Below are 23,078 nucleotides of genomic sequence, written 5' to 3'. Positions count from 1 at the left end.
TTAATTCTCTATATTTCCATTAGGTACTGGAACTGTCTAACTCTAAAGGCTCTGCTCCTACTTAGCACTACTTCTTACCTGTATAGAGCAGGACCCAGGTCTCCCGCGCCCCTCGTATTCCGTGGGTCGTTTGTAGAACAAGACGGATGCCGGTCGTCTCGCGTTCAAAAAAAGAGATCGAGAATCACTCGGCGTTCTGCACCCTATTTAAATGTAACCGCGGAGTATGCTATTGGCTATTTCGATCTAATGCCAGGTGTACATTGTGTTGTCGTCACGTGTCCGCAATGGATCACGCCCATCTTTACTTCCGCGTTTCATGTACATGCCAAGCCTCACTCTGAAACGTGGCCATTTTAACACGCCCTTCTGAAAGTGCGTCGTGCGTTCCATTGGAGCTGTATTGTAAATATTATGCGCTCTCATTATTGGACACAAAAATATAGATCTGAGCAGACTTGGGAACAAGGAAAGGCTTATAGTTAAATATTAATACCAAATATCATAATGTATCAATTGTACATATTGTATAAACAACAATAATGAGAGCGCATAATATTTACAATACAGCTCCAATGGAACGCACGACGCACTTTCAGAAGGGCGTGTTAAAATGGCCACGTTTCAGAGTGAGGCTTGGCATGCACATGAAACGCGGAAGTAAAGATGGGCGTGATCCATTGCGGACACGTGACGACAACACAATGTACACCTGGCATTAGATCGAAATAGCCAATAGCATACTCCGCGGTTACATTTAAATAGGGTGCAGAACGCCGAGTGATTCTCGATCTCTTTTTTTGAACGCGAGACGACCGGCATCCGTCTTGTTCTACAAACGACCCACGGAATACGAGGGGCGCGGGAGACCTGGGTCCTGCTCTATACAGGTAAGAAGTAGTGCTAAGTAGGAGCAGAGCCTTTAGAGTTAGACAGTTCCAGTACCTAATGGAAATATAGAGAATGAATCCCCAACTATGATTTGTTTTATCTCGGTAGGACGCAAAAGAGTACCCGCCCCAGAGGAAAGCAGAAGGTAGAACACCACTTAACCGGGGTAAGAAAGGGATACGTTTTAATATCTAGCGAGTCCTATAATATGGGGATAGAGTGTAACAGAAAGCCTATCTTCTGTCTGCAGGGAACAAATATCTTAGTACTCTGAAAATTCCAAGGTATCAAGAGTGCAGTGGACAGCAGACCGAACCAAGCAGTGAATACCAGAAAATAAAAAGGTAACGGGAGCAAAGCTAACACTTGACAAGTGGATAGATGTAACAATATAAGAAGATACTATCAACTAAGGGTACAAATTATGCCTTTTCTCTTCGCATCTTAAAGGTTACAAAAGGGTTCGGCTCCTGTGGAAAGATTGCGGGAGGGATATCAACTCAGAACCGATTAATACGGTACCAAGAATACAGGCATAAAGGTATAACCCCAAGTGGTGCAAGTTACAATGAATCTATGATTGCATTTTTGTAAAAAAACAGCTAATAATATTACATCTACTTTTTAATACATATAGACGAAGATGAAAATCCGATCTCCTAAGCCAAAAATTACCAATACCTGTAACATGTAAAAGGTAAATTAATAAATGTATACGAATAGAATAAAGGGAGGGGGGTTCGAGATGTGACCCGTGATAAAACAATGAAGGGAGAAGAGTTCTGGCAGATAGAGCCAAATGTTGGTAGTATTATAAAAAGAAGCTGGCAAAACAGGCACCCGCAATAATTAGGGTAGGATGTACCCAAGTTAAAAGGGGAAGGCAAATGAACTGCATGAGGCAGATATTTATAACTGATGACACTAAGGAACAGGGTCAGAGGGACCGAATAGCGAGGGAGCAAGCTATTTTAACTGCATGAGGAAGTTATTAGAACTTTTCAATTGTATGGCAATAATATCTAGAACATACAAATGTTGACTACCAGGACTTGAAGCTCATTCTAATGCTCCCAAGCCATAAGAGAAATTTCAGGACAGTGGCATTGAGAGCACTGCAGACATGTAATGAGATTAGGAATGTGAATATCCATAAGGGTAATTGTTCCAAATAGAAGGGATTATGTGTCAGATACTGATGACAATATGTTTATCTGCAGGGTTTCCTAGCTGGCAACCAACCAGTGCCAAACAAGGTGGAGAGACTCATCACCAGAGTCTTGATAAAGATGGTAATTCATCATTGAAACCATCGAAACGCGTCGACGCCCTACTGCACGATCAAGGGAGACTAACACCGATCCTGTAGATTTACAAGTTTATAGTGCCAGGATTGTGTGTATATAAAATCCTAAAAACGTGCAAACACCTATTGACAAGTTGTATGTCGTGTGTATGTCTCTCCTCTTTCCTTTTTCTTATCCCCTCTTTATCTTTGGGTTCATAACTGTAAATTAATTGCATTTGTTTTTAAATTCATGTGTATTGCTGATTGTATTTTATGAAATTGTTTTTGTAATAATTTTAAGTACTAGCTCCAGATGAGCTGTTTTTTAATTATTGAACTGTATTTGTACGAATATATTTTTATATAAATAAATAATGAATCACATCAATGTTGTTTAGTGTGTGAGTTAGTGAAGGAATGCAGTGGGTTCATTACCAAGAGGACTAAGAGATCTAAGATTAACTTGGGTTTCTCAAGTAAGGTCTGCCAAGGGAAGTACATTTTCTTTACTGTTAAAGTACCCCATTCCCCTGGTCTCCAAGGGGTCTCTCTCAAACTTGAAACAATCTTTCTGTGATTGTCTGGCTTTCTTTTTCCATAATGCTTCTTCTACTCGCATGATGCACTCGGCATCCCATGTACCCGATACGGGCCACCTATACTTTTCTTCTAATCGTTTGGTATACTCTACCCATAAATCTAGATACAATATGGCGCTTATGCCATGCTTCTGATACATAAAGTGACCTGGGCTGTCCCTCGGCGGAACAGGAACTGCTTCTTCTAACAAACCCTTTCTAGTTTTTAGCTGACGTAATCTCGAAAAGAGGGACATTGTAAACTTGAATCGGAACACAATACAATACACGAGGAACAATAACAATTGGGAGAACAATTCAGGCATACCACGACATTGGAAATACATTGAACAACATCATAACCTAACAGTTTGGACAGAATATTACCTGGAATACGGAAAACAGAAACACAAGAATTTCTCGAGAACGGAACAGACTAGAGTTACTGGATGCACTGCTGAAACAGTACGGAACATACCGGTCCCATAAAGGGACGCATCAAGACCCGTATCCACCTAGGTGAACACTTCGTTTGTGAGTCTGTGTACCACCAACCCACGGACCAGAGTCAATTTAGATTGACCCTGTCTAGATACTACCCCAGTAATGGTACTCACCGGGCAGCAAGAACGGAAGGCCTCGGATCGGACTGAACTGCTACGACGACGGACGACGAACTTCGGACTTCTGTTACGGGTGGGCCTCCGGATACCTCGGACCTTGAACTCTCGGCTTGGGCTCTGGTCGGGACTCGCCGCGTTCCTCCACCGTCTCGTTTGGATGCTGGACCGCCTCCTCCGTCTCCTCCGTGGGCCTGAGGGATACTTGAAGCAGAAATATCTGCCGGTGCACAGAAGAGTTCCGTCACGACTGCAGAGGGTCAGGGGGTCGGCGTGGCTTCACCGACGCGTGGGGAAAGGGCAAGTCCCTGTTCGGGCGCCATTATGTGGTAAATAAATAAATAAATAATACCTCTCTTTTTGACTAGACATATATCATAACAGATAGCTCAATAAATAAGAGTCAAGATTCGAGGTAGTAGGAGTTTTGCAGGTTTAATACAGCATAAGGACAGGAACAGGACAACCTGCATAGGAATAGGATGACAGGGCCCAGCAGCTGCTGGGGCTGGATCTGGGATGAGCGCGCTGACTTTTAATAACAATACATGAGCATATATACATAACGCAAACACATAGCATTACATTGCAGTAGGCGTAGCAGTGGGTGGAGCAGAAGGCGTGACGCGTAGCAGTCGCGAAAGATAAGGGCGAAAGTAGGTGTAACTGGGCGTATACATAGACATGTGATGCAAACGTAACAGAATATGTCATGAATGGGGCGGAAACCATGGAGGGGGCTACCTGAGGAGCCGGGACCTCTAACCTGATAGTGCGCGCAAACTAGCAATGACGTATCACTAGGAGAAGCTGGGGGCTATGAACTCTGTGCTAGGAGCAGAGACTGAAGTCTGGAGAGTCAGGGCGACATGTACCTGAACAGTATCTAGTATCTGATGTTTAGAGAACATGTTGATATAAACTAGAAGTTAGGAGGGGAAAGGCTAACTTGATTCTAAGACTGGACCATGCATTATTCTACATGTAGTGCGTGATGAAGAATATTAAATGACCATTAAATGCAGTATTTCTCTAACGTGGAGACGTGAAGGCTAGACAATGACGGAAACTATTGATGCAGTTCAGTAGCTTAGGAATGCAGAGAAGGAGGACTGAACTGATAACTGGAACTATAACATACTTTTGGCAGACTCAGAGGCAGAGCCAGGCTGGACCGGGCACTGCGAGGCAGGAAGTAAGTGAAGGGTCGAGGATACAGGTGGGGGCTGTATCGCTCCTCAGCGAAGTTTCAGGAGACAGGAGCTGAATCTGGTGTCCAGGCCCTTTTGAGGCCTAGAAACGGGGACTTTACAATAAAATAACGTGCACACTGAGAAACGTGGCAACGTAGCTTTACATAGGCCTGATATTCGTAGTATTCACGAGGACTGGAAACTGGCATATTAGAGGTGGACACAACTATAATTGTGTCTTGAATCGAACATGGGGAATGCATATGCATATTTAATCATGCACACATAACATATGATGGATGACACGTAGGGACACAGAACATGGCAAAATTTACTTTTCCACACAATGACGGCTGACTCAGCGTGGTAGACCCACACCACAACATATTTGAAGGTGTTAGTCTCCCATCTAGGGAGATTAGACGTGGTGGACTCTCATGTTAATGGGGTCCTAGATCCGAGTGGAAATGGGTTTGTCTTGTCCCAGTTCACCCTTAGGCCCGACACTCAACCAAACAATTCCAGCTCTCTTATAACCTCACCTATGTTGGCTTCCGTGTTTCTAAGCTATAGAAAGAGGTAATCGACATAGAGTGAGATTGTATCCATTACTTTGCCCTTTGGGATTCCTAATCGCCTGTCAATTGTGCATAGCCGAATTGCAGAGGGTTCCATTGATAGGGCAAATAAAAGAGGAGGGATGGGAGAACTCTGGTGAAATGGTATACTTGGTACGGTTCTGAAATCATGTGCCCAGTATGCACGCTTGCTGATGAAAGGTTGCAGAAGAGATTAATCCATTTATTAAATGCTTCGCCTAAGCGAAGCAGTCTAAGGCCTTGTGTAAGAATCTCTAGCTAAAAGAATCTAAGGTCTTATCTATATTAACCACCACCACTGCCAAGTTTGGCCATGTCGAGGATGCTGATTCATCAATTCTAAACACTCTCCTAATGTTCTAGGACTTACTTTGGTCTGCATAAAACCATTCTGGTCAGTGTGGACCAGGCGTGCCATATGAGGCAGCAGCCTGTTGGCCAGAATTGTCCCTAGTATTTTACAGTCTATATTTAAAATTGAGAGGGGTGACATGAGATCGGTCAAGTATCAGAAAAGCTGCGACCAGTGCCTCCTGAGTAGTGGGTGGGAGAATCAATTGTTTGAATGCCTCGTTGTAGAGCTCAACTAATTTGGGAGCCAGTTTCTCGGTGTATGATGGGAAGAATTTGAGTGGTAGGCTCTGGGGACTTTCCCTCTGGCTAACAGAGATGTTGTCTTTAACCTCTTGTAGGGACATTGGGCACCCTTTTTAGGTCTCGCTAGAGCCAGCGCATGCGCTGGTCTAGCGAGACATTTAGTAGCTGGCTTTTTGAAGTGCTACCAAAAGGCTTTCTCCCGCCACCAGCGAGCAGTTACGCACGCAGGCGCCATCTCGCGGGCACCCTTACAACCGCAATTTATGGCCGCACGGCCAATGCTTGTTTTTAAGAATTGTTGCATCTACTGGATAAACTAAAGGACTCCGTAGGTAATTTCTTTCCCATGTAAAACTGCAATGCTGACATCTAGTGCCCAGTTTTCAGTAGTGTAATGTGAATAGTTCGGTTAATTTTGTCCGATTCTTGAGGATGTTTTAAATAGGCTTTCAATTTATGTTTCATACTAAAAGGTGCTACTAATCTCACCAAAAATTATTTCCCTTTTATCGACCCCAGGAAATTAACAATTCTACAACTGATCACATTCAAATCTGGGGTTTCAGGAGTACAGACAGAGACCACCATTAATCTAAGCCACTTGCAGTGAAGTGTAGACACGTAGCTGATGCAGAAATTGTAAATCTAATATACAGAAACACTATGGGCTAGAAACAACCTCCATTCTTAAGAAATGTAACTTCCTATCCCTTGGTGCTCGAAATAGAATCACAAAGTACATTTGTTAACAACACAAAATCTACAAAAATATGTGGCTGCAATAACAGAAACAAAATGTATTTTTAGTAGAAATAAACAAGTTTAATCGATGACCTTCTAACCGGTATTTCCGGTCGATTCCCAGTCAAAGAACATGCGGCAAGGATGTCGCTTTTGGAATACCATGTTCCTATCACTGTTCTGTATCTGTCACTGACTATTGAAGCAATTCAAACAACTGCTCCTGAACATTAGTTTACCCACTGTAAGCCGAGGAGTGGAAACAGAGCCCAGAATCTGGACTGTAGGAGCTAGGTGGTAACGCATGTGGAGATTGGTAGAATTTCCCTCATCACGACCCTCAAGGACAGGGAAAACGTACTTTAAACTTTCTTGAACAATCACTAAGCTGGTCACCTGTTCATGTCGCAGTTTATTTTTTAATTCTCTGCAATGAGAGGATGTGGCCCAATGGCTAGAGGAGTCCACCTCGAAGCTGGGGAACCAGGTTAGAGCCTTGTCAACAACAGCTCAACATCCTGTCATTCTGGGCAAATCACTCTTCTCCCGTGCCTAAAAAAATATATGTGTCCATCTGTAACACAACTAATGCTCATGTAAATCGCTCAGATACCTGATATCTTCGGGTCGAGTTCGCACTATATAAAACTCTATGTAACACTCAACCCTCCCCCCCCAAAAAAGAAACAAGCATTGGTATAGCCAATGGGTCTCCCTTTTGGGACCTTTTACATTTTTAGTTATGCAGCATAATATCCTTGGTGCAACAACATCAACTGTTGTGGTGCATGGCTAAACACTTACAAGGTCCCAAAGGCGAGACCTATTGGCTATGCCAATGCTTGTTCAATTTTATCAGCATGTGTCAATGCAGGGAAGGAAATAGTGGTCAGGTAGGTTTCCACGTTGGAATCTGGTCCGGTGCCATTACTGGTGTATAGTGTTTGTGGTATCGGAAAAAGTTGAATTATTGGACACCTGGGATGGGTGAAGAGACACATCTATGTCAGTAACCTTGGTAAAGATGGTGCCTTATCTCTCCGGAATAACCAACTAGGTGTGTAATCCTCTCAATTTGTCACCTTCTACGTGTTGTCGGTCAGTGTACGCTATACGATCTATGCAGCGTTGCTGTTCTACAAAGGCTGCATGTTCTTTTCTAACTGAGTGAGGGTAGCATTGTCAGTAATTGATGTGTCTTCTACGTTAATCTACTATATCAAGTTGTTGGGGAACATGTGTTCTCATCCCAATCCTATTCTGTATGCATTGTCCCCACAGTGATACTTCAAAGGCCTCCAAATATGGAAATTGAGTCGGTTTTATCTGTATTCTATCTAAAGTAAAAAGTAAAGATCTATGAACTTCTTAAGGGAATCATTGAAGGAAGGGTCCTCGAGCGTTCCACATTGTAGCCTCCTTGTAGGTGTGGGTGTAGTGCTCCATCCTCTATCTGATGGAGGATTCTAGCTGCTGATTCCTTAACTTAGAATTTCCCAGGTGTCATAAAAGTTCCAGAAGATTTCTTGTGAGCAGTACCCCTGCGTTTTGCAGTCCTTGTACGTCGTCCGTGCTGAAAGTGGCATCCGCAGCACTTATATAGATGCCACCTAGGTGTATGGATGTCAGTTAGTTATTTTCCACGCCAGCCAGTGCTGAACTGGAGAAGGGCTGCCCCGTCAGTCACTGTTGGACTGGATTTGTTTGGCCCTAATCTTGAGTTTAGCAGGAAGCAGGAGTGCATATTGTAGGTCCATATTCCGGTGTCTATGTGTGACTTCTGTAAAACTAACACTGCGGTGTTGCACTGCTATGATGTAGTTTGAAAAGATCATGGGGTTTGGGGCATAGGGGGGATACTACAGAATAACTAGCCTGAAGTCTCTGGAGGCTCCGGGTTGCTCCGTGTCTTATGGGCTACTACTCTGCCTCCATCTTACAGTCTGCCCGGGTATGAGGCCATCTGGAGGTGAGAAAGCACAGAGTGAGTCAAGGTGCACGCCCCGGAGCCCTGCAGTCAGGCTGCACTCACTGTATTGCTTCTGCTCCCATGCCTTATTGTTCTGGGAGCCTTCTTTAGTGATCGTCTGCCACATTGTCCTCCAGCTCAACTAGTGGGGGTTTGTTGTCTTATGCAGCGAGCATGGATGCACGCCCCCAAACCTCCAATAGAGTTGTCTGCACGCTCAAGGGAGAGCTTCAGTTCCCAGCGGCTTCCAGGAGGACGCAGTCGCTGATGTTAAAGTCCGTTCCAGCTCCCCACTGCCATTTTGGAAGTAGACACTGCGTTAGGCTGTAGGGTCGGTGCGAGTGAAACTGCCAGAACGATCTGGAAGTTGATATTCAGGAAGGCTCGCTGATGTCATGAAGTGCCCGAGCTTTGCTTAGCGGTGGCTCCTTAGTTGTGTGATCTTCGGGAAGGCTGATTGACCCTGGGCCAGCACAGGAGCTCACTGAGTCTGGTCTGCCATGCCTCAATGGACATTGGCAACATGAGCTGCTATGGCACTCCCATCTCCAGCTAAAACTATTAGATTCACTTAATGATACAGCTTTAAATTCGTATGCAACTATCTTTTTTAGGAGCCTGATCTTTGGGGTCGAAGTGATGAAACATGTTGATTTATTCCTTCATGAATCGGAGGAGTCCATATGGTTTTCCCTTGTGGCAAAGGATTTGCTGTCAGACTTTGGTTCTGAACATGCAGGGTTGAGCCCTGACAATATTATATTTTAACTACTGAGACAGACGAGCTTGAGTATTTATGAAAGGTAATTGTCAGTCTTCTGGAGAAGGAATGCGATTCCTGTGCTTGTGACTGGGTGGAGACTGGGTGTGGTTCATTGTATTCCTGGTGCCCAAGTTCTGCAGCACCAGGCTTCTGACTGACTGACTGACTGAGACAATTTGTTTTAGCCCCATCTGGTTCATATGTGGGCCTCCCTCAAATGCTATCCCACAATTTTATCGAAGGAAGGTCATCGTTAGGCTTCCTAGCATGTTTCCATGAGAGGTCTGTATTTTTAACTTTAGTCAGAAGAGCCCCGCTTCTGATTTTGGGGCTCCTTTGGCTCTTGCGGTTGTAAGAGGTTCTATAGGGGTTATAAACACATCCTACAACTTCAAGGCCTGGCAAGTTCTTGTCTCCGTCTATATGACTTTTCTGTGCACTGTTGAAGGAGAAGGTATCTCTTCCACTACCATCCAAGGTATAACATCTTACCAACAAAAAATGCCCAGAGTGTGGCTTCCATGGAACTTTTTTTCAGCAGATGGAATTTTGATCAATCATTAGTAGCTTCCTTCCATTCTATTAGTTCCATTGTTTCATTTGCAACTGACATACTGCCATGCCATTCCTCATGTTCTGGGCCATGTTGTACCCTATGGGCTTTTTGCCATGGACCAGGGCACCTCTCTACCTGTTAGTGGTGTTCCTGCATGTGTGCTCTGAAGGCCTTAAAGCTGTGATTCATTTTCAGATCCATCTTAAGTGTGGTCTACTGATATTGTCCTTTAACCAGTGACAGCTAGTGCCCCAATCTCCTCTAGCTCTATTCATGGCAAATATCATAATGCATGGATAGAGGGGCCATTCTAGCTCCCTATATTTGCAGGGGAGGGGCATTGCAGCAAACCAAGGGAACAAGGGTGGTTTCTGCCTTTGTGAAACTGACCAGGAAGGGCTTTAAGCAGCAATCATTGAGTAGTCTTTTCAGATAGTGTACTAATCCAGTCTTCCTGAATCTTTCATATTTGTCTGTAAGCTCACTAGGCACTTCACTAATGTACCCTGTTGTCTGCTTTTGTCAGTCCTGCCAGTTTACACTGTCTTGGCTTAGAGAAGTGAGCTCCTGTATCTTCATATTTCTGTTACTATCCTTTGTTCCCTATGATCTTTTTCTCCTACTGAGTGCACGGACAGTAGTCGTATTACTGATTGGGCAGGTTTACCCTAGTTGTGAAGCATAACTTGCCTTGCTGGCAAACAGCTGTTCTGTTTGTTTGCTTATCAGCTAATAAGCACTTTTGGTCTCTGTCGGCGGTCCTCCTCTGGAGTCACTACTAGTTAATCTGTCTCTCTATCCTCTGGTATTCATATATTCACTTCTAGTGAGCTGGAGTGTCATTGACCGATGGCTGGGGTTCAACCATCAGCAACATTCGTGATCAGCCATTTTACTGTCTACATACGGTTTTTGTGAGATATAACTGCTGAAAATTAAATAACAGTTCTCATAGATGTGAAGAGCAAAGTGTTGCAACCTACTATGGCTGGAAAACACAATAGTTGCGTGCGTGTGTGTTTGTGTATACTTGCTTGTGTGTATACGTACTTATGTACGTGCTCCAATGATTGGTGTCTTGGGTTTGGCTGTCAAATTGAGGATTATGGGCCTGAAGACAGGCCTGCTTTGGTTTTCCTCATTAGTAATGACTAGGAGACTGAAGAAGGACTTGCAAGTACTGCTCGGTTAAGAAAATCCCTCATCTGGCGACGTTGAAGTTTGAGATACCAGCTTCTTTTGTGGCAATCATACTGGGTGGCGCCGTGCAAGGAATCTCAAAAGCTACACTAATTTCCTGTCTCAAGAGGTGAATCCCACCTCATTAGTGCAGAATGTGACCAGGAAGAATAGGATTAGAGGTACGGTAGTTCACCGATGAGTAAATATGGCACAAGAACGATTCCAATTTGATATTCACAAAAGTTGAATTTGGACTCATAAATAGATTTGTCATACTTAAAATTTCATCAGTATTGTGTGATTTCTCAATCTCAAGTGGGCTGGTATGAACATTCAAGGGGGGAACCTGCAAAGTTATGGGTAATAGCCATATCCTTGCTAGTTTCTAGGTATTCACAAAATATTTGTGGACTCCTCCTCATTTTGGAGGTAACAGAAAATGGAGAACATCAGCTGACGATCCAGATTGGTGAAACTCTATTTAGGTATATTTTAAAACGAGGCAATCCTCAACCTTAACCTGAGGAAATTTGACAGAAACACTAGTAATGGTGGCAAGCAAGCTAGGTGCTATGGTTTGGGTTTTGGGGAGATAGAGGTACTAGGGTATGGGAAGGGTAGAGGCACTGGGTTAGAAACTGGGATGTAAAAATTAGAATTTAGGTAGAACGATTTGTGTACTTCAAGATGTATAAGGAGGCAAAAATAAGTGGGAATTCACCCCCCACCCCCAAATTAAGACAGGGTATACTGAGGAAGAAGGGGGGAATGCCCCCTCTCAACCCTCTGTAAAAGAGAAACAATGGATCTTTGATATTGTGGGAACTAAGACTTTAAGCATTTTTTTGGATAACATCCAGATGGATGCAACATTTTAAAAATGTAATTCATTTGGAAACATTCTAGAAAGCATGTTCGAGAAGAAAGTAAATGCAGTTCGGTTCAATAAAACTTTATTCGGCCGTGTTCTGGCCATGAAAGTACATTTCAGAGAAAACGACACATGCATATAGAATTCAAAACTGCAGTACGAATGTGGTTAAGAGCATAGATACAATTCATCCATATATTAAAAACTTTTCCAAATCATTGCTATTGCCAACCCATATTTTTTCTTTTGCGTATTGCTCCTGATAAAAAACTAGCGACCCTATAACAAATCAGGGGGGAGGAAAGCGTTTGCAGGTAAATCCGTGCTGGTCTTACTTGTGCAAAATAGCAATTTCTTAAAAGTGGTAAAATATATTTTGCTCTTAACTCAGTATAAAAACCACAGGAGAACATAAAGTGCAACAGATCTTGGTCATAAAAATTATCACATGCACATGGTTGTAAGGTTCCTAACTTTGAGAAACCTTTAGGGGGAAAGTAAGGAACCAGTGGATACAATTAAATATAAATCTGGATAAAAGAAAACGATGGTGCAAGTTATTAACAAAAGACCAAAAAGGTTGATCTAAAATCCCGGAACTTATAATCATAAAATGTCTGCATGTAGGTTTCTTTTTTCTTTTTTTTTTTTTTAAACCTTTATTAGCAAAAAATATAAGACAGGTATACGCCTACAACCCACTGGCCCGGCTAGCACAATATCACAAATCAACGTAAAATTACACAGCTCATCAGCCGACAACCAGGGGTCCGGCAGCCATGGTGCACGATATCAGTCAATTCCTGAACGACAGGATATGGAAAGGTTTCATTTTTAAAACAACCAAACGAGAATGCATGTAGGTTTCTTAAGTTCATTTGATAACCTATCCAGTTTTCTCCTAGTTAAGAATTGCGTTTTTATAACTTTCACCTCCACCGGTTGCAGCTTTCTTTGTTGATTTAATAGCTCTGGTTGCCTTAGTGCTGAAAGCTGCCGAGAAACGTAGCTTAACCAGAGACTATATGCAGCCCTATCTCGCTTCATGCAGTAATCTAAAATAATTTGATTTAGGTTTGGCTCAGTTCTAGACCATATTTTTAACCACCATAATCAAGAGGGCTGCAGCATTATTATCTGTAATGTAGACCTGCCTTAATTCTGCATACACCATAAAGGCTGGAATGCTTGAGGGAGCAACTGAGGGGCAGATTTACAACTTCTGGCGCATCTCTGCAAATCAGCAGAGATGCGCCAGAAAAGATGTGTCACCTAATCCCACCCCGTGCGCCACCACGGATGGGTCGCATTTACAATGCGGCGCACCATGGTGCAAGGAAGGACAGATGTGTGACGCACTTTGTGGCATATGGGCGGCTCATTGCTGGAGTCGCGTTGCAAGCGCGACGCAACTCCTGCAATGCACAGGGGCCGCCCATACTTAACGTGGTGCGTCACTCCTTACGCCTGCTTCAAGCAGGCATAAGGATTTGACGCAACAGCGTCGTAAAACTGACTCAGTGAAATCTTGTAGATTTCACTGCGTCAGTTTTACGGGGCTTTCCTGCGAGGGAACGCCCACCCTGTGACAGAACGCCCACATGAAACCTGAAGCAGGTTTCCTGTGGCGCAGGGCTTTACAACGTGACGCATCTGCCCAGATGCGTCACGTTGTAAATAAGTTGCAACATAACTCATGCTTTACGCCTCCGCTGCGTCACAAAAGTGACGCAAGGGTGGCGTAAAAGTGTCGCAAGGGGCTTGTAAATCTGCCCCTGAGAGTTTTCGTACGTGTTTATTTTCAACTCCTTGTAGTTCATTGCATTCCTTGTAGCCCCATACCACGCTTCCATACCCTGTCATGGAGACGCATTTCTCATTATAAATCTTCAGTAGTGGTGGTATGGGTTTACTCCCTAATCTTCTAGCAACGTCCAGTGTGGCTCCTGGGGCTCTTGCTAAAATGTTTTTCCTAAGTGCATGCTGTGCCACCCACGTGCCGTTTTCGTCGAATAACACACCCAGTAAATGCATTATGTAGTAGTTACTCATTCCAAAATGTGCATGTTCTATTTTCAGTGTTTTACAAATGTTTGCTTAATGTGTACTCCTCGGATGATGCGACAGTTGCAGTTCTTTGTGAATTTCAACAAATGATAATTTTGCAGAACACATAGTAAAATCCTCTTGGAGCGTTTATCTTACTTTTCTTTTCGCTCCCATCAACAGAGAGCGGGCTATGCAAGATTGTCAAATTTAAACTTGCGGGTAAAGGGATAAAGTGCTTACAGACAGGACTGCTATGTCTTTAAAAGAGAACAAATCGAAGAAACTGTGCAGTCCATGAGGTTTGTTCAGATATGCTATAGCAATTACCAGATAGCTTGACAATGCTTGTTTTCCAGGGGATTACTTAAAGAACTTAAATTGTGTAAGAACAGCATGGGTGGGGGCACTTATTTTAAGAGTATAGGTGTACAGCGGGAAGGCAGTGAAGTGATCCCAGCTATATGCATTTCCCTATGACAGATGTCTCTGACTTTTGGCCACCTTCCTATTAATAAGTTTTTGTTTCTTTTCCAGTGTTTCATGAATGCAGTGCTCCAGTGTTTAAGTAACACTAAACCACTCCGGGATTATTGCCTCAGACGAGAACACAGACAGGAGCAAATGGTTACTTCAAGAGCACAGCAAGAGCTCACAGAAGGTATGTTAATGTGGACATCCTTTGTACGATTTCCTTACCTCTCCCTTGTTACCATCTGTGGGACATCTACATAAACTCTATGGTGCGGCACGTTTACTCCGAATCTTTTTTCCCCCGGGCTTTCAGTCCGCATACCATTACTCCGCGAGGTCTTTGACCTCGCATACCATCACTCCGCATTTTTCCACAACGCGTGTGCATTTACCACGCATGCCTTTACAACGAATTACGTTGTAAAGGCATGTATGGTAAATGCACATGCGTTGTGAAAAAAAAATAGACTTCAAGAAGATGGAACAAGGAGGAGTGTGGAACCATGACGACGAGAGAGGTAAGGGGGTTTGGGTTAATTTTTTAGGGGTGGGGAGTCGTGCTGGGGTAGTGATTGTGTAGTGTAGTGTTTGTGTAGTGTAGTGTTATGGTGGTAGTGTAGGGTCATGCTGGGGGTAGTGTTATAGGGTTTATCAATCAATCACTGCATTTCTAAAGCGCGCTACATACCCGTGAGGGTCTCAAGGCGCTGGGGGGGCGCTACTGATCGAAGAGCCAGGTCTTGAGAAGTCTTCTGAAGGCTAGCAGGTCCTGAGTCTGTCGTAGGCTGTTAGAGAGAGCGTTCCAGGTCTTGGCGGCGAGGTAGGAGAAGGATCTGCCGCCGGCAGTGGTTTTTCGGATACGAGGGACTGTGGCGAGGGCGAGGTTGGCTGAGCGGAGGCTTCGGGTGGGGATGTGGAAGCTGAGTCGGTTGTTGAGGTATGTGGGTCAGGTGTTGTGTAGTGCTTTGTGTGCGTGGATGTGGAGCTTGAAGGTGATCCTCTTGTTGACTGGGAGCCAGTGCAGGCCTCTCAGGTGGGGTGTGATGTGGCTGCGTCGGGGGACGTCGAGGATCAGACGTGCCGAGGCGTTCTGGATTCGTTGTAGTCGTCTCAGGAGCCTGGTTGTTGTTCCTGAGTAGAGGGCGTTCCCGTAGTCCAGTCTGCTGGTGACGAGGGCCTGGGTGACGGTTTTTCTCGTGTCGGGAGGGATCCACTTGAAGATCCTGCGGAGCATTCGGAGGGTTTTGAAGCAGGCTGCGGAGACGGCGTTGACTTGCCTGGTCATGGAGAGGGTGGAGTCGAGGATGACCCCCAGGTTGCGTGCGTAGTCTGTGGGTTCCGGGGCTGTGCCTAGCGATGTGGGCCACCAAGAGTCGTCCCAGGCTGATGGGGTGGGTCCGAGAATGAGGAACTCCGTCTTGTCTGAATTCAGCTTCAGTCTGCTGTCCTTCATCCAGTCGGCTACGGCCTTCATTCCTCTGTGGAGGTTAGCTTTGGCGGTGTGGGGGTCTTCGGTAAGGGATATGATCAGCTGGGTGTCGTCGGCGTAGGAGATGATGTTGAGGTTATGTTGTCGTGCAACGTGGGCGAGCGGTGCCATGTAGATATTGAACAGCGTCGGGCTGAGGGAGAATCCCTGTGGTACTCCGCAGATCTTGGTGGTTTTTGAGCGGAAGGGTGGTAGGCGGACGCTCTGGGTTCTGCCAGAGAGGAAGGAAGTGGTCCAGGCTAGGGCCTTCTCTTGGATTCTGGCGTCATGGAGGCATGCTGATAGGATGCGGTGGCAGACTGTGTCAAAGGCAGCTGATAGGTCCAGGAGGATGAGGGCGGCTGTTTCTCCTTTGTCCATCAGGATCCTGATGTCGTCAGTGCCGGCGATGAGGGCGGTCTCAGTGCTGTGGTTGCTGCGGAAACCGGATTGGGAAGGGTCCAGGATGTTGTTGTCTTCGAGGTAGCGGGTTAGCTGTTTGATGACAATCTTCTCTGTCACTTTTGCCAGGAACGGGAGCAGGGAGATGGGCCGGAAGTTCTTGAGGTCCTTGGGCTTCTTCAGAAGGGCGTTGATCTCGGCGTGCTTCCAGCTTTCCGGGAAGGTTGCTGTCTCGAAGGAGCTGTTGATTGTTTTCCGGAGGTGGCGCGCGATGGTAGTGCTGGCTTTGTTGAAGACGTGGTGAGGGCAGGGGTCGGATGGGGATCCGGAGTGGATGGAGTTCATGGTTTTGATGGTGTCTTTGTCGCTGACGTTGGTCCAGGTGGTCAGGCGGCTGGTGCGGGTAGTGGTTGCGGGGGTGGTGGACTTGGTGGTGGGTGCGGGGGGCTCGGAGTTGAAGCTGTCGTGGATGTCGGTGATTTTGCGGTGAAAGAAGGTGGGCAGGGAGTCGCACAGGTCCTGTGAAGGTGGGATGTCGTTGGTGTTGGAGCTGGGGTTGGAGAGTTCTTTCACGATGCTGAAGAGCTCTTTGGTGTTGTGTCCGATGTTGTCTAGGCGGTCCTTGAAGGCGGTCCTCTTGGCGGCCCTGATGAGTTGGTGGTGTCTGCGGGTGGCGCTCTTGTGGGCTGTGTAGCTGTCTGGTGTTCGGTCGTGGAGCCATTTCTTCTCCAGCTTCCGACAGGTGCGCTTGGAGATCCGGAGGTCTTCGGTGAACCAGGCGGCTTTCTTATTGGTGTGGTTGGTTGTGGAGGTCTTGAGAGGGGCGAGGGTGTTGGTGCAGTCGTTGATCCACTGTTTGAGGTTGGTTGCGGCGGTGTCGGGGTTGGTGGGGTTGGCGGGTGGTCTCATGGCGAGGGTGGTAGTCAGTTGGTCCTTGGTGACCTGGCCCCAGCAGCGACGTGGCAGCTTTTGGGTGCGATGGTGTGTGGTGGGTTTCCTGAAGGTGAAGTGGACGCATCTGTGGTCGGTCCAGTGGGGTTCAGTGGTGTGGTTGAAGGAGACGTGGGGGCTTGTGGAGAAGATGGGGTCCAGCGTGTGTCCGGCGGCGTGGGTGGGTGTCGTCACAAGCTGTTTGAGCCCGAGGGTGGGGAGGTTGTCGATCAGGGCGGTGGAGTTGGCGTCGGTGTTGTTCTTGAGGTGGAAATTCAGGTCCCCTAGGAGGATGTATGTGGAAGCGAGGGCGTGGGTGCTGACGAGGTCGGCGATGGTGTCGCTGAACTGTGGTCTTGGTCCGGGTGGTCTGTAGACGAGTGTTCCTCGGAGGGTCGTGTTGGGGTCGGTGTGGATCTGGAAGTGCATGTGCTCGGCAGCGGTGAGGGTGTCGTCTGTGTTGGTCGAGACTCTGAGGGTGTCCTTGTGGATGATGGCGATTCCCCCTCCAACTCCGTTGGTGCGGTCTCTGCGGGTGATCTTGTAGCCCTGTGGGATGACTATGGCGATGTCTGGTGCCGAGGTGGCGATCAGCCAGGTCGAGGTTTAGGGTAGTGTTGTAGTGTTTGTGTAGTGTAGGGTCATGCAGGGGTAGTGTTTTAGGGTTTAGGGTAGTGGTGTAGTGTTTGTGTAGTGTAAGGTAGTGTTTTAGGGTAGTGTTTGTATAGTGTAGGGTAGTGAGGTGGTGTTTGTGTAGTGTAGAGTCGTGCATGGGTAGTGTATTAAGGTAGTGTTGTAGTGTTTGTGTAGGGAAGAAAAGTGGTATATGGTAGTGTTGGGGAGTCGTGCTGGGTAGTGTAAATGTGGGAAAAGGACGGTGTGTAGAGGGTGGGTTATGCAGGGGTACTACTTTAGCATGTAGGGTAGGGTAGGTTAGGGTACTCATACTTACCTTTAATACTTTTACAATGAGTATACCTTTAACATGCATGCCTTTGCGTTGTAATGGCATGCGTGGTAAAGGCATATTCGTTGTAAAAGTTTGCGTTGTGTTTTTTGTGGGGTGCTTGTCTTTGCGGAATTAAAATTGCGGAGTGATGGTGTGCGGGGTAATTGTTGGCGGAAAAATGTCTCATATTCAAACTCTATAGATTTGTGAATTGGTACCTAATTAAGATGTCGGCGGTCTTAAGTCCTCCCAACACTGTCTCGGTCCTGGGACCGACCGACCTCTGGTCGGTAGTCCTGACCGCCTAATTAGGTTGCGACCAAACACTGTTCGGTCGCATTCCTACATTACGGCCGTAATGCATGCTCCTATAGGGAAATGGGAGGTGCTGTTCATCCCTACACCTAGTGGCAGGCACCTCCAGGTGCCTCCCACGGATACAAGGATCAACAGGGGGCACCATAGGTGCCCTTTTGGCCCCCAGCCAGAGGCTGCACATACAAGGAGGCCCTGATGGGGCCCCCAAACACGCTTTCTGACATGGTTTCCATGTCGGACACGCCGGAATGGAAACCGTGCTGGAAATCTTGCATCGTAATCCCATGGGTGGAAAGGCCTGCCCTTTGGGATACGAGCCGACTCCGCCTGGCCAACAGGTTCCTTGAGCCCGTCAGAAGCCAGCTGAAATGACCGGCTAGTTTAGTTTCTGACCGCCAGCATTGTAATGCAGCGGTCGGAAAGTAAACCGAGGGGCCGATTACGATGCGGCCCGGAAGGCTTCGACCCTCGGTGAGAGCCTTTCCTGGCCGCATCGTAACTGGCCCCTTAGTGTTTCCTACTGGTCTTCACCATGCTAGTATCACTCCAACTTCTAATGATCTTCTGTTCCAGATTCAGCACAATAGAAAAGCAAATACAGCCTCTACTAGAAATCAATTTTATTGCTAGGGCTCAGTTACTTAGGCCTAGCCCAATTCATCTGGCAGTAATACAATCTCACCCTAATGAGTGAACTAGCATGATGAAAGGGTCAGCTTTTTTTTTGTCATCACCACCCGCGCTTCCACACTGCTCCTCTTCTACCATTACCCCTCACCACTACAATAGCACCTAGGTGACTGTATGGAAGTTGGAGACCGATAAACTGGGAAAGGGTGAAAGCTATAAATTCCCTCCCTATGATCATTGTGATGTGGCTTCCACTGCCAATAACAGACCGAATTCTGAAATGTAGTCTAGGCAGTAACTTGAAGCTCTAAGGAAAGCTGCAATCCCCTTTTGTGAAACAGCACCATCACTCCTCAGTCTTCAACTCTCTCATATACTCTTCTGTAGGAATACAGATAGACTGAACTGGGCATATAAATATGGTGCAGTTCATAAGCCTTATATAGGGTCTTTCATACACCCTTTTAAGTTACACATCAGGCTACTTGATATTAGAAGTGAATAATGGCATTCAACAGATACAAATCTCAAATATGTCACAAAGAGACCTCTTGTTTGCTGCTTCTCTTTTCATGTTAGGCCTTGAAGGTATGAAGTACGACTGACCAGATGCTTATCTAAGAAGCAGGGTACCGTTTGGCTGCATTCTCTAGACTATGGTATACCACAGTTCTGCATTGTATGATATTCACAGATAGTCATAAATGTAGAATATTGCCACCCGCATGCGGGTACCCAGAACACATCTCTTTCTCTCTCTTTTTTTTTCTTTTCGTTTTTTAAAATATAGTAAAATCTCATCTGTATCTTGAACTGCACTTGAAAAGCACCTATTTTCAAAAACTCAGGTCCACCTTCCATAGAAGAAACAGGCCATCTTCTTCCAAATTTTTCTCTCTGGTAATCGTCATTTTTTTTTTAACACCCAAACACACAGATCTAAAGCTTAGCTCCTACCTAGTTCCTCTTTCATCACCAAATTGGTAAAGCTTATCCACACAGTTCCACACCGTACAATTCAACTCAACACATTTGCAATCCACACCATATAATTTGACAACAAACCACATAATACAAATCAACAACACAGTTACACAACACACCACATACATCTAATCCACTCCACATAATTCCACATTGTGCCACAAAATTCAACAGCACACCATATAATTAAACTCCACTGAATACTACTCCACAGTGCAAAGTACCTTTCCGTATATTTGCACTCCATAACACACAATCACACTCCACATAATTCTAGTACAGTCCGTACCACATATTTACTATCTATATATTTCCACAGCAGAGCATTCCGCATAATTCCACAACTCCAATCCAATCCACACCACACAATTCCATGCCACACAATTACACAACTAACTAATCCAATTCAATCCAAAATTTCTTCATTTCGGTCGAGGACCATAAAAGAACATTATATAGATGAACAGTATAAAAAAACGGATTAAAACGTGTTAAGATCATGATAAAATTTGTACACAGACATTTAAAAGGAATATCAATCAGAGTTTAGCCCATTACTGGTTTCTAAAACAACCTTACGCGTCCACCGCATAGGGGATAGAAAGCGAGAGACAGCGTATACAATCGGTAGATGGGTATTATACTTCAGGAGTAAAAGTATCTTCACATCGCCTTGTGCCCAGATTCCGACACAGTTGTACCAGCCATCTTTGTCTAACTTTTTTTGTATCCTGAGCAGAAAAAGAATACATGAAGTTCGGTCTCTTCTGCCGTGCTGCATGCTGGACACCCCAGAGCAATACTGGTGGACCATTTTTTTGGCGAATGCTCGTAGCGGGCAAGAACCATGCCTGAATTGGACATAAAGCTTTCTGGCTATGGCTGGTTGTATTTCATCTAGGCATGACTCCAGATGAACCAATGGCGGGATTTTCATGATATCGGCCAAATTTGCCCTCCCTACAGCTACTAACCAATTGTATACGCGAGATTGCACTGCAGGCTACCTCCGGACTGCTCCAGAAACTGTCTCTACCGTAGGTATGGAAAACATTTTTGAAGTGCCCAAACCAGGCCAATTTGCTGATACCAGGGAGATCCAATATTTCTTGCAGCTCTGACCTATATTCGGTCAGTTCAGGGGTCACCCAAAGTCGACACCAAAATAGTTGGGGTCTGCAGCCAATTTCCTCTATAATGGGTCATACCCCTAGATCCAGATGCAGTGGGACAACTGGGGAGCTAGCTGGTAGACGAAGCAACTGTCGAAAAAAAACTATCCTTGGTTTTACACATGTTCTTTGGAGGGCAATGCCCCCATAATTCCGCCCCATACATAACAGGACTTCTTAGTTTGGTTTTATATATCTCTAGAACAGGTCCTACTGGCATGTGCAAGGAATTTCTGTAAAGCTTAGCCAGCCCGTCTACGGTCTGGGTTAGCTTGAGACTGGATTTGACCATATGGGGCCCCCTATCTATTTTATCTGCTACGGTGAGACCGAGATACTCAAAGACAGATACCCCCTCAAGTTGGATACCATTCATATGCCGGTTTGGGCGAGTTGTGTGAACGGGGTTAAAGACCATGTATTTTGTTTTCTGTATATTGATCTCCAGCCCCCTTGTTCCACAGAACTCAGCAAAACCATCTAATGTTCTCTGGATACCCATCTGTGATTTGGACAACAGGAGGGTATCCTCGGCGAACCTCAGTGCCCGGGATTAGTTTGTGAGCTAGCTTGGGAGCATCTATGTCCTTCAACCCACTCAATTTGTAAACCAATCCGTTAATATAAAGACAAAACAGGGTGGGGGCCAGGCCACAACCCTGCCTAATCCTCTTTATTGGGATTGGCGGGGTTAATTCCCAATGCTTACCATATCTAATTTGTGCATAATTACCCTCATGCAATCTCCTTAACATATTCAGGAGATAGTGGGGAATCCCGAGATCACTTAACACCACCCAAAGTGCATCTCTGAGCACTAGGTCAAAAGCTCTTTTAAGTTCCACAAAGACCAAATATTGACTACCTCCGTCCAAATGCACCGTTTTCCAATAAAGGAGTTTGAAGCCTAAATATTTGGTCTACAGTGGAGGTTTTTTCCTTAAAGCCTGCTTGTAGGGGACTCATGATTGTGTGTTCCTCCAACCAGGCCTTCAGGCAGCCCAATAGAATCTTTGCAAAGATTTTCTGGGTTACGTCTGACAGACTGATAGGTCTGTAATTGATGGGAAATAATGGGGACTGCAAGAACTGGCATTTCTTGGCGTGATTACCCCTGCCTTTTTGCCTCTACCGCCTCTATTTTTGGTACTGTGATAGATTTTGTTTTGACAATTTAGAGGCTTTGGACACTTTGCCACTGCTAAACAGTGTCAAAGTGCAAGTGCTCCCTGTGTAAAGTGTAATGGTAATTGGTTGTCCATGGTTGGTATGTTTGCCTTACTAGTAAAGTCCGTAGTAAGGTGCACTATGTGTGCCAGGGCTGGTAAAGCAAATGTTACTAGTGGGCCTGCAGCACTAATTGTGCCACCCACACAAGTAACCTTAAAAAGTGAACTCCGGCCTGCAATTGCAGTGCCTGCGCGCAGTTTGTTAAACTGCCATGTTGTTCAGTCAAGTGCACTCACTTGCCAGACCTTACCCTTCCCTTTCTATGCACATCAGACACCCCTATGGTAGGTCCAGGGTAACCCTGGGCAGGGTGCAGTGCATGTGAAAGGTAAGACATGTACTAAGGTGTGTGCCATGTCCTGACAGTGAAATAATCTCCATTTCGTTTTTCACTGTGGAAAGGCCATTTTGCCCATAGGATAGAATGGGAAGGCTGTGTAATATGTTTTCCAGCCTATCTTCCCAAAGGCTTAAGATGGAAAGGTGAAGTTTAGTATGCCTGAACTCACAATGTAATAACACATCTTTTTATGAAAGTGTTTTTTGCATTGTGTGTTTAGAAGCCACTCTTTTAGAAGTGGCTGAGTTTTTGTGCTCTAACATTTCTGTGTGTCTCTGCCTGTCTGT

The 23,078-nt window shown here is 45.4% G+C and overlaps 1 protein-coding gene across 4 annotated transcripts in view; it reads left to right on the top strand.

Moving 5' to 3' along the window:
• USP21 (ubiquitin specific peptidase 21) overlaps positions 1-23,078 on the top strand; it is a 480,681-nt gene that overhangs the window by 194,020 nt on the left and 263,583 nt on the right. For all 4 annotated transcript variants that reach the window (XM_078669158.1, XM_078669157.1, XM_078669160.1 and 1 more), the window contains one exon: positions 14,432-14,555. In XM_078669158.1, coding sequence (XP_078525284.1) covers positions 14,432-14,555 — 124 coding nt within the window. The remainder of the gene's footprint in view (positions 1-14,431; positions 14,556-23,078) is intronic.

Source organism: Lissotriton helveticus, chromosome 12 (assembly GCF_964261635.1).
Source record: "Lissotriton helveticus chromosome 12, aLisHel1.1, whole genome shotgun sequence".
Classification (NCBI taxonomy): domain Eukaryota; kingdom Metazoa; phylum Chordata; class Amphibia; order Caudata; family Salamandridae; genus Lissotriton; species Lissotriton helveticus.
The sequence above is the reverse complement of the archived record's forward strand: the minus strand, read 5'-3'. Positions and strand labels throughout refer to the sequence as shown.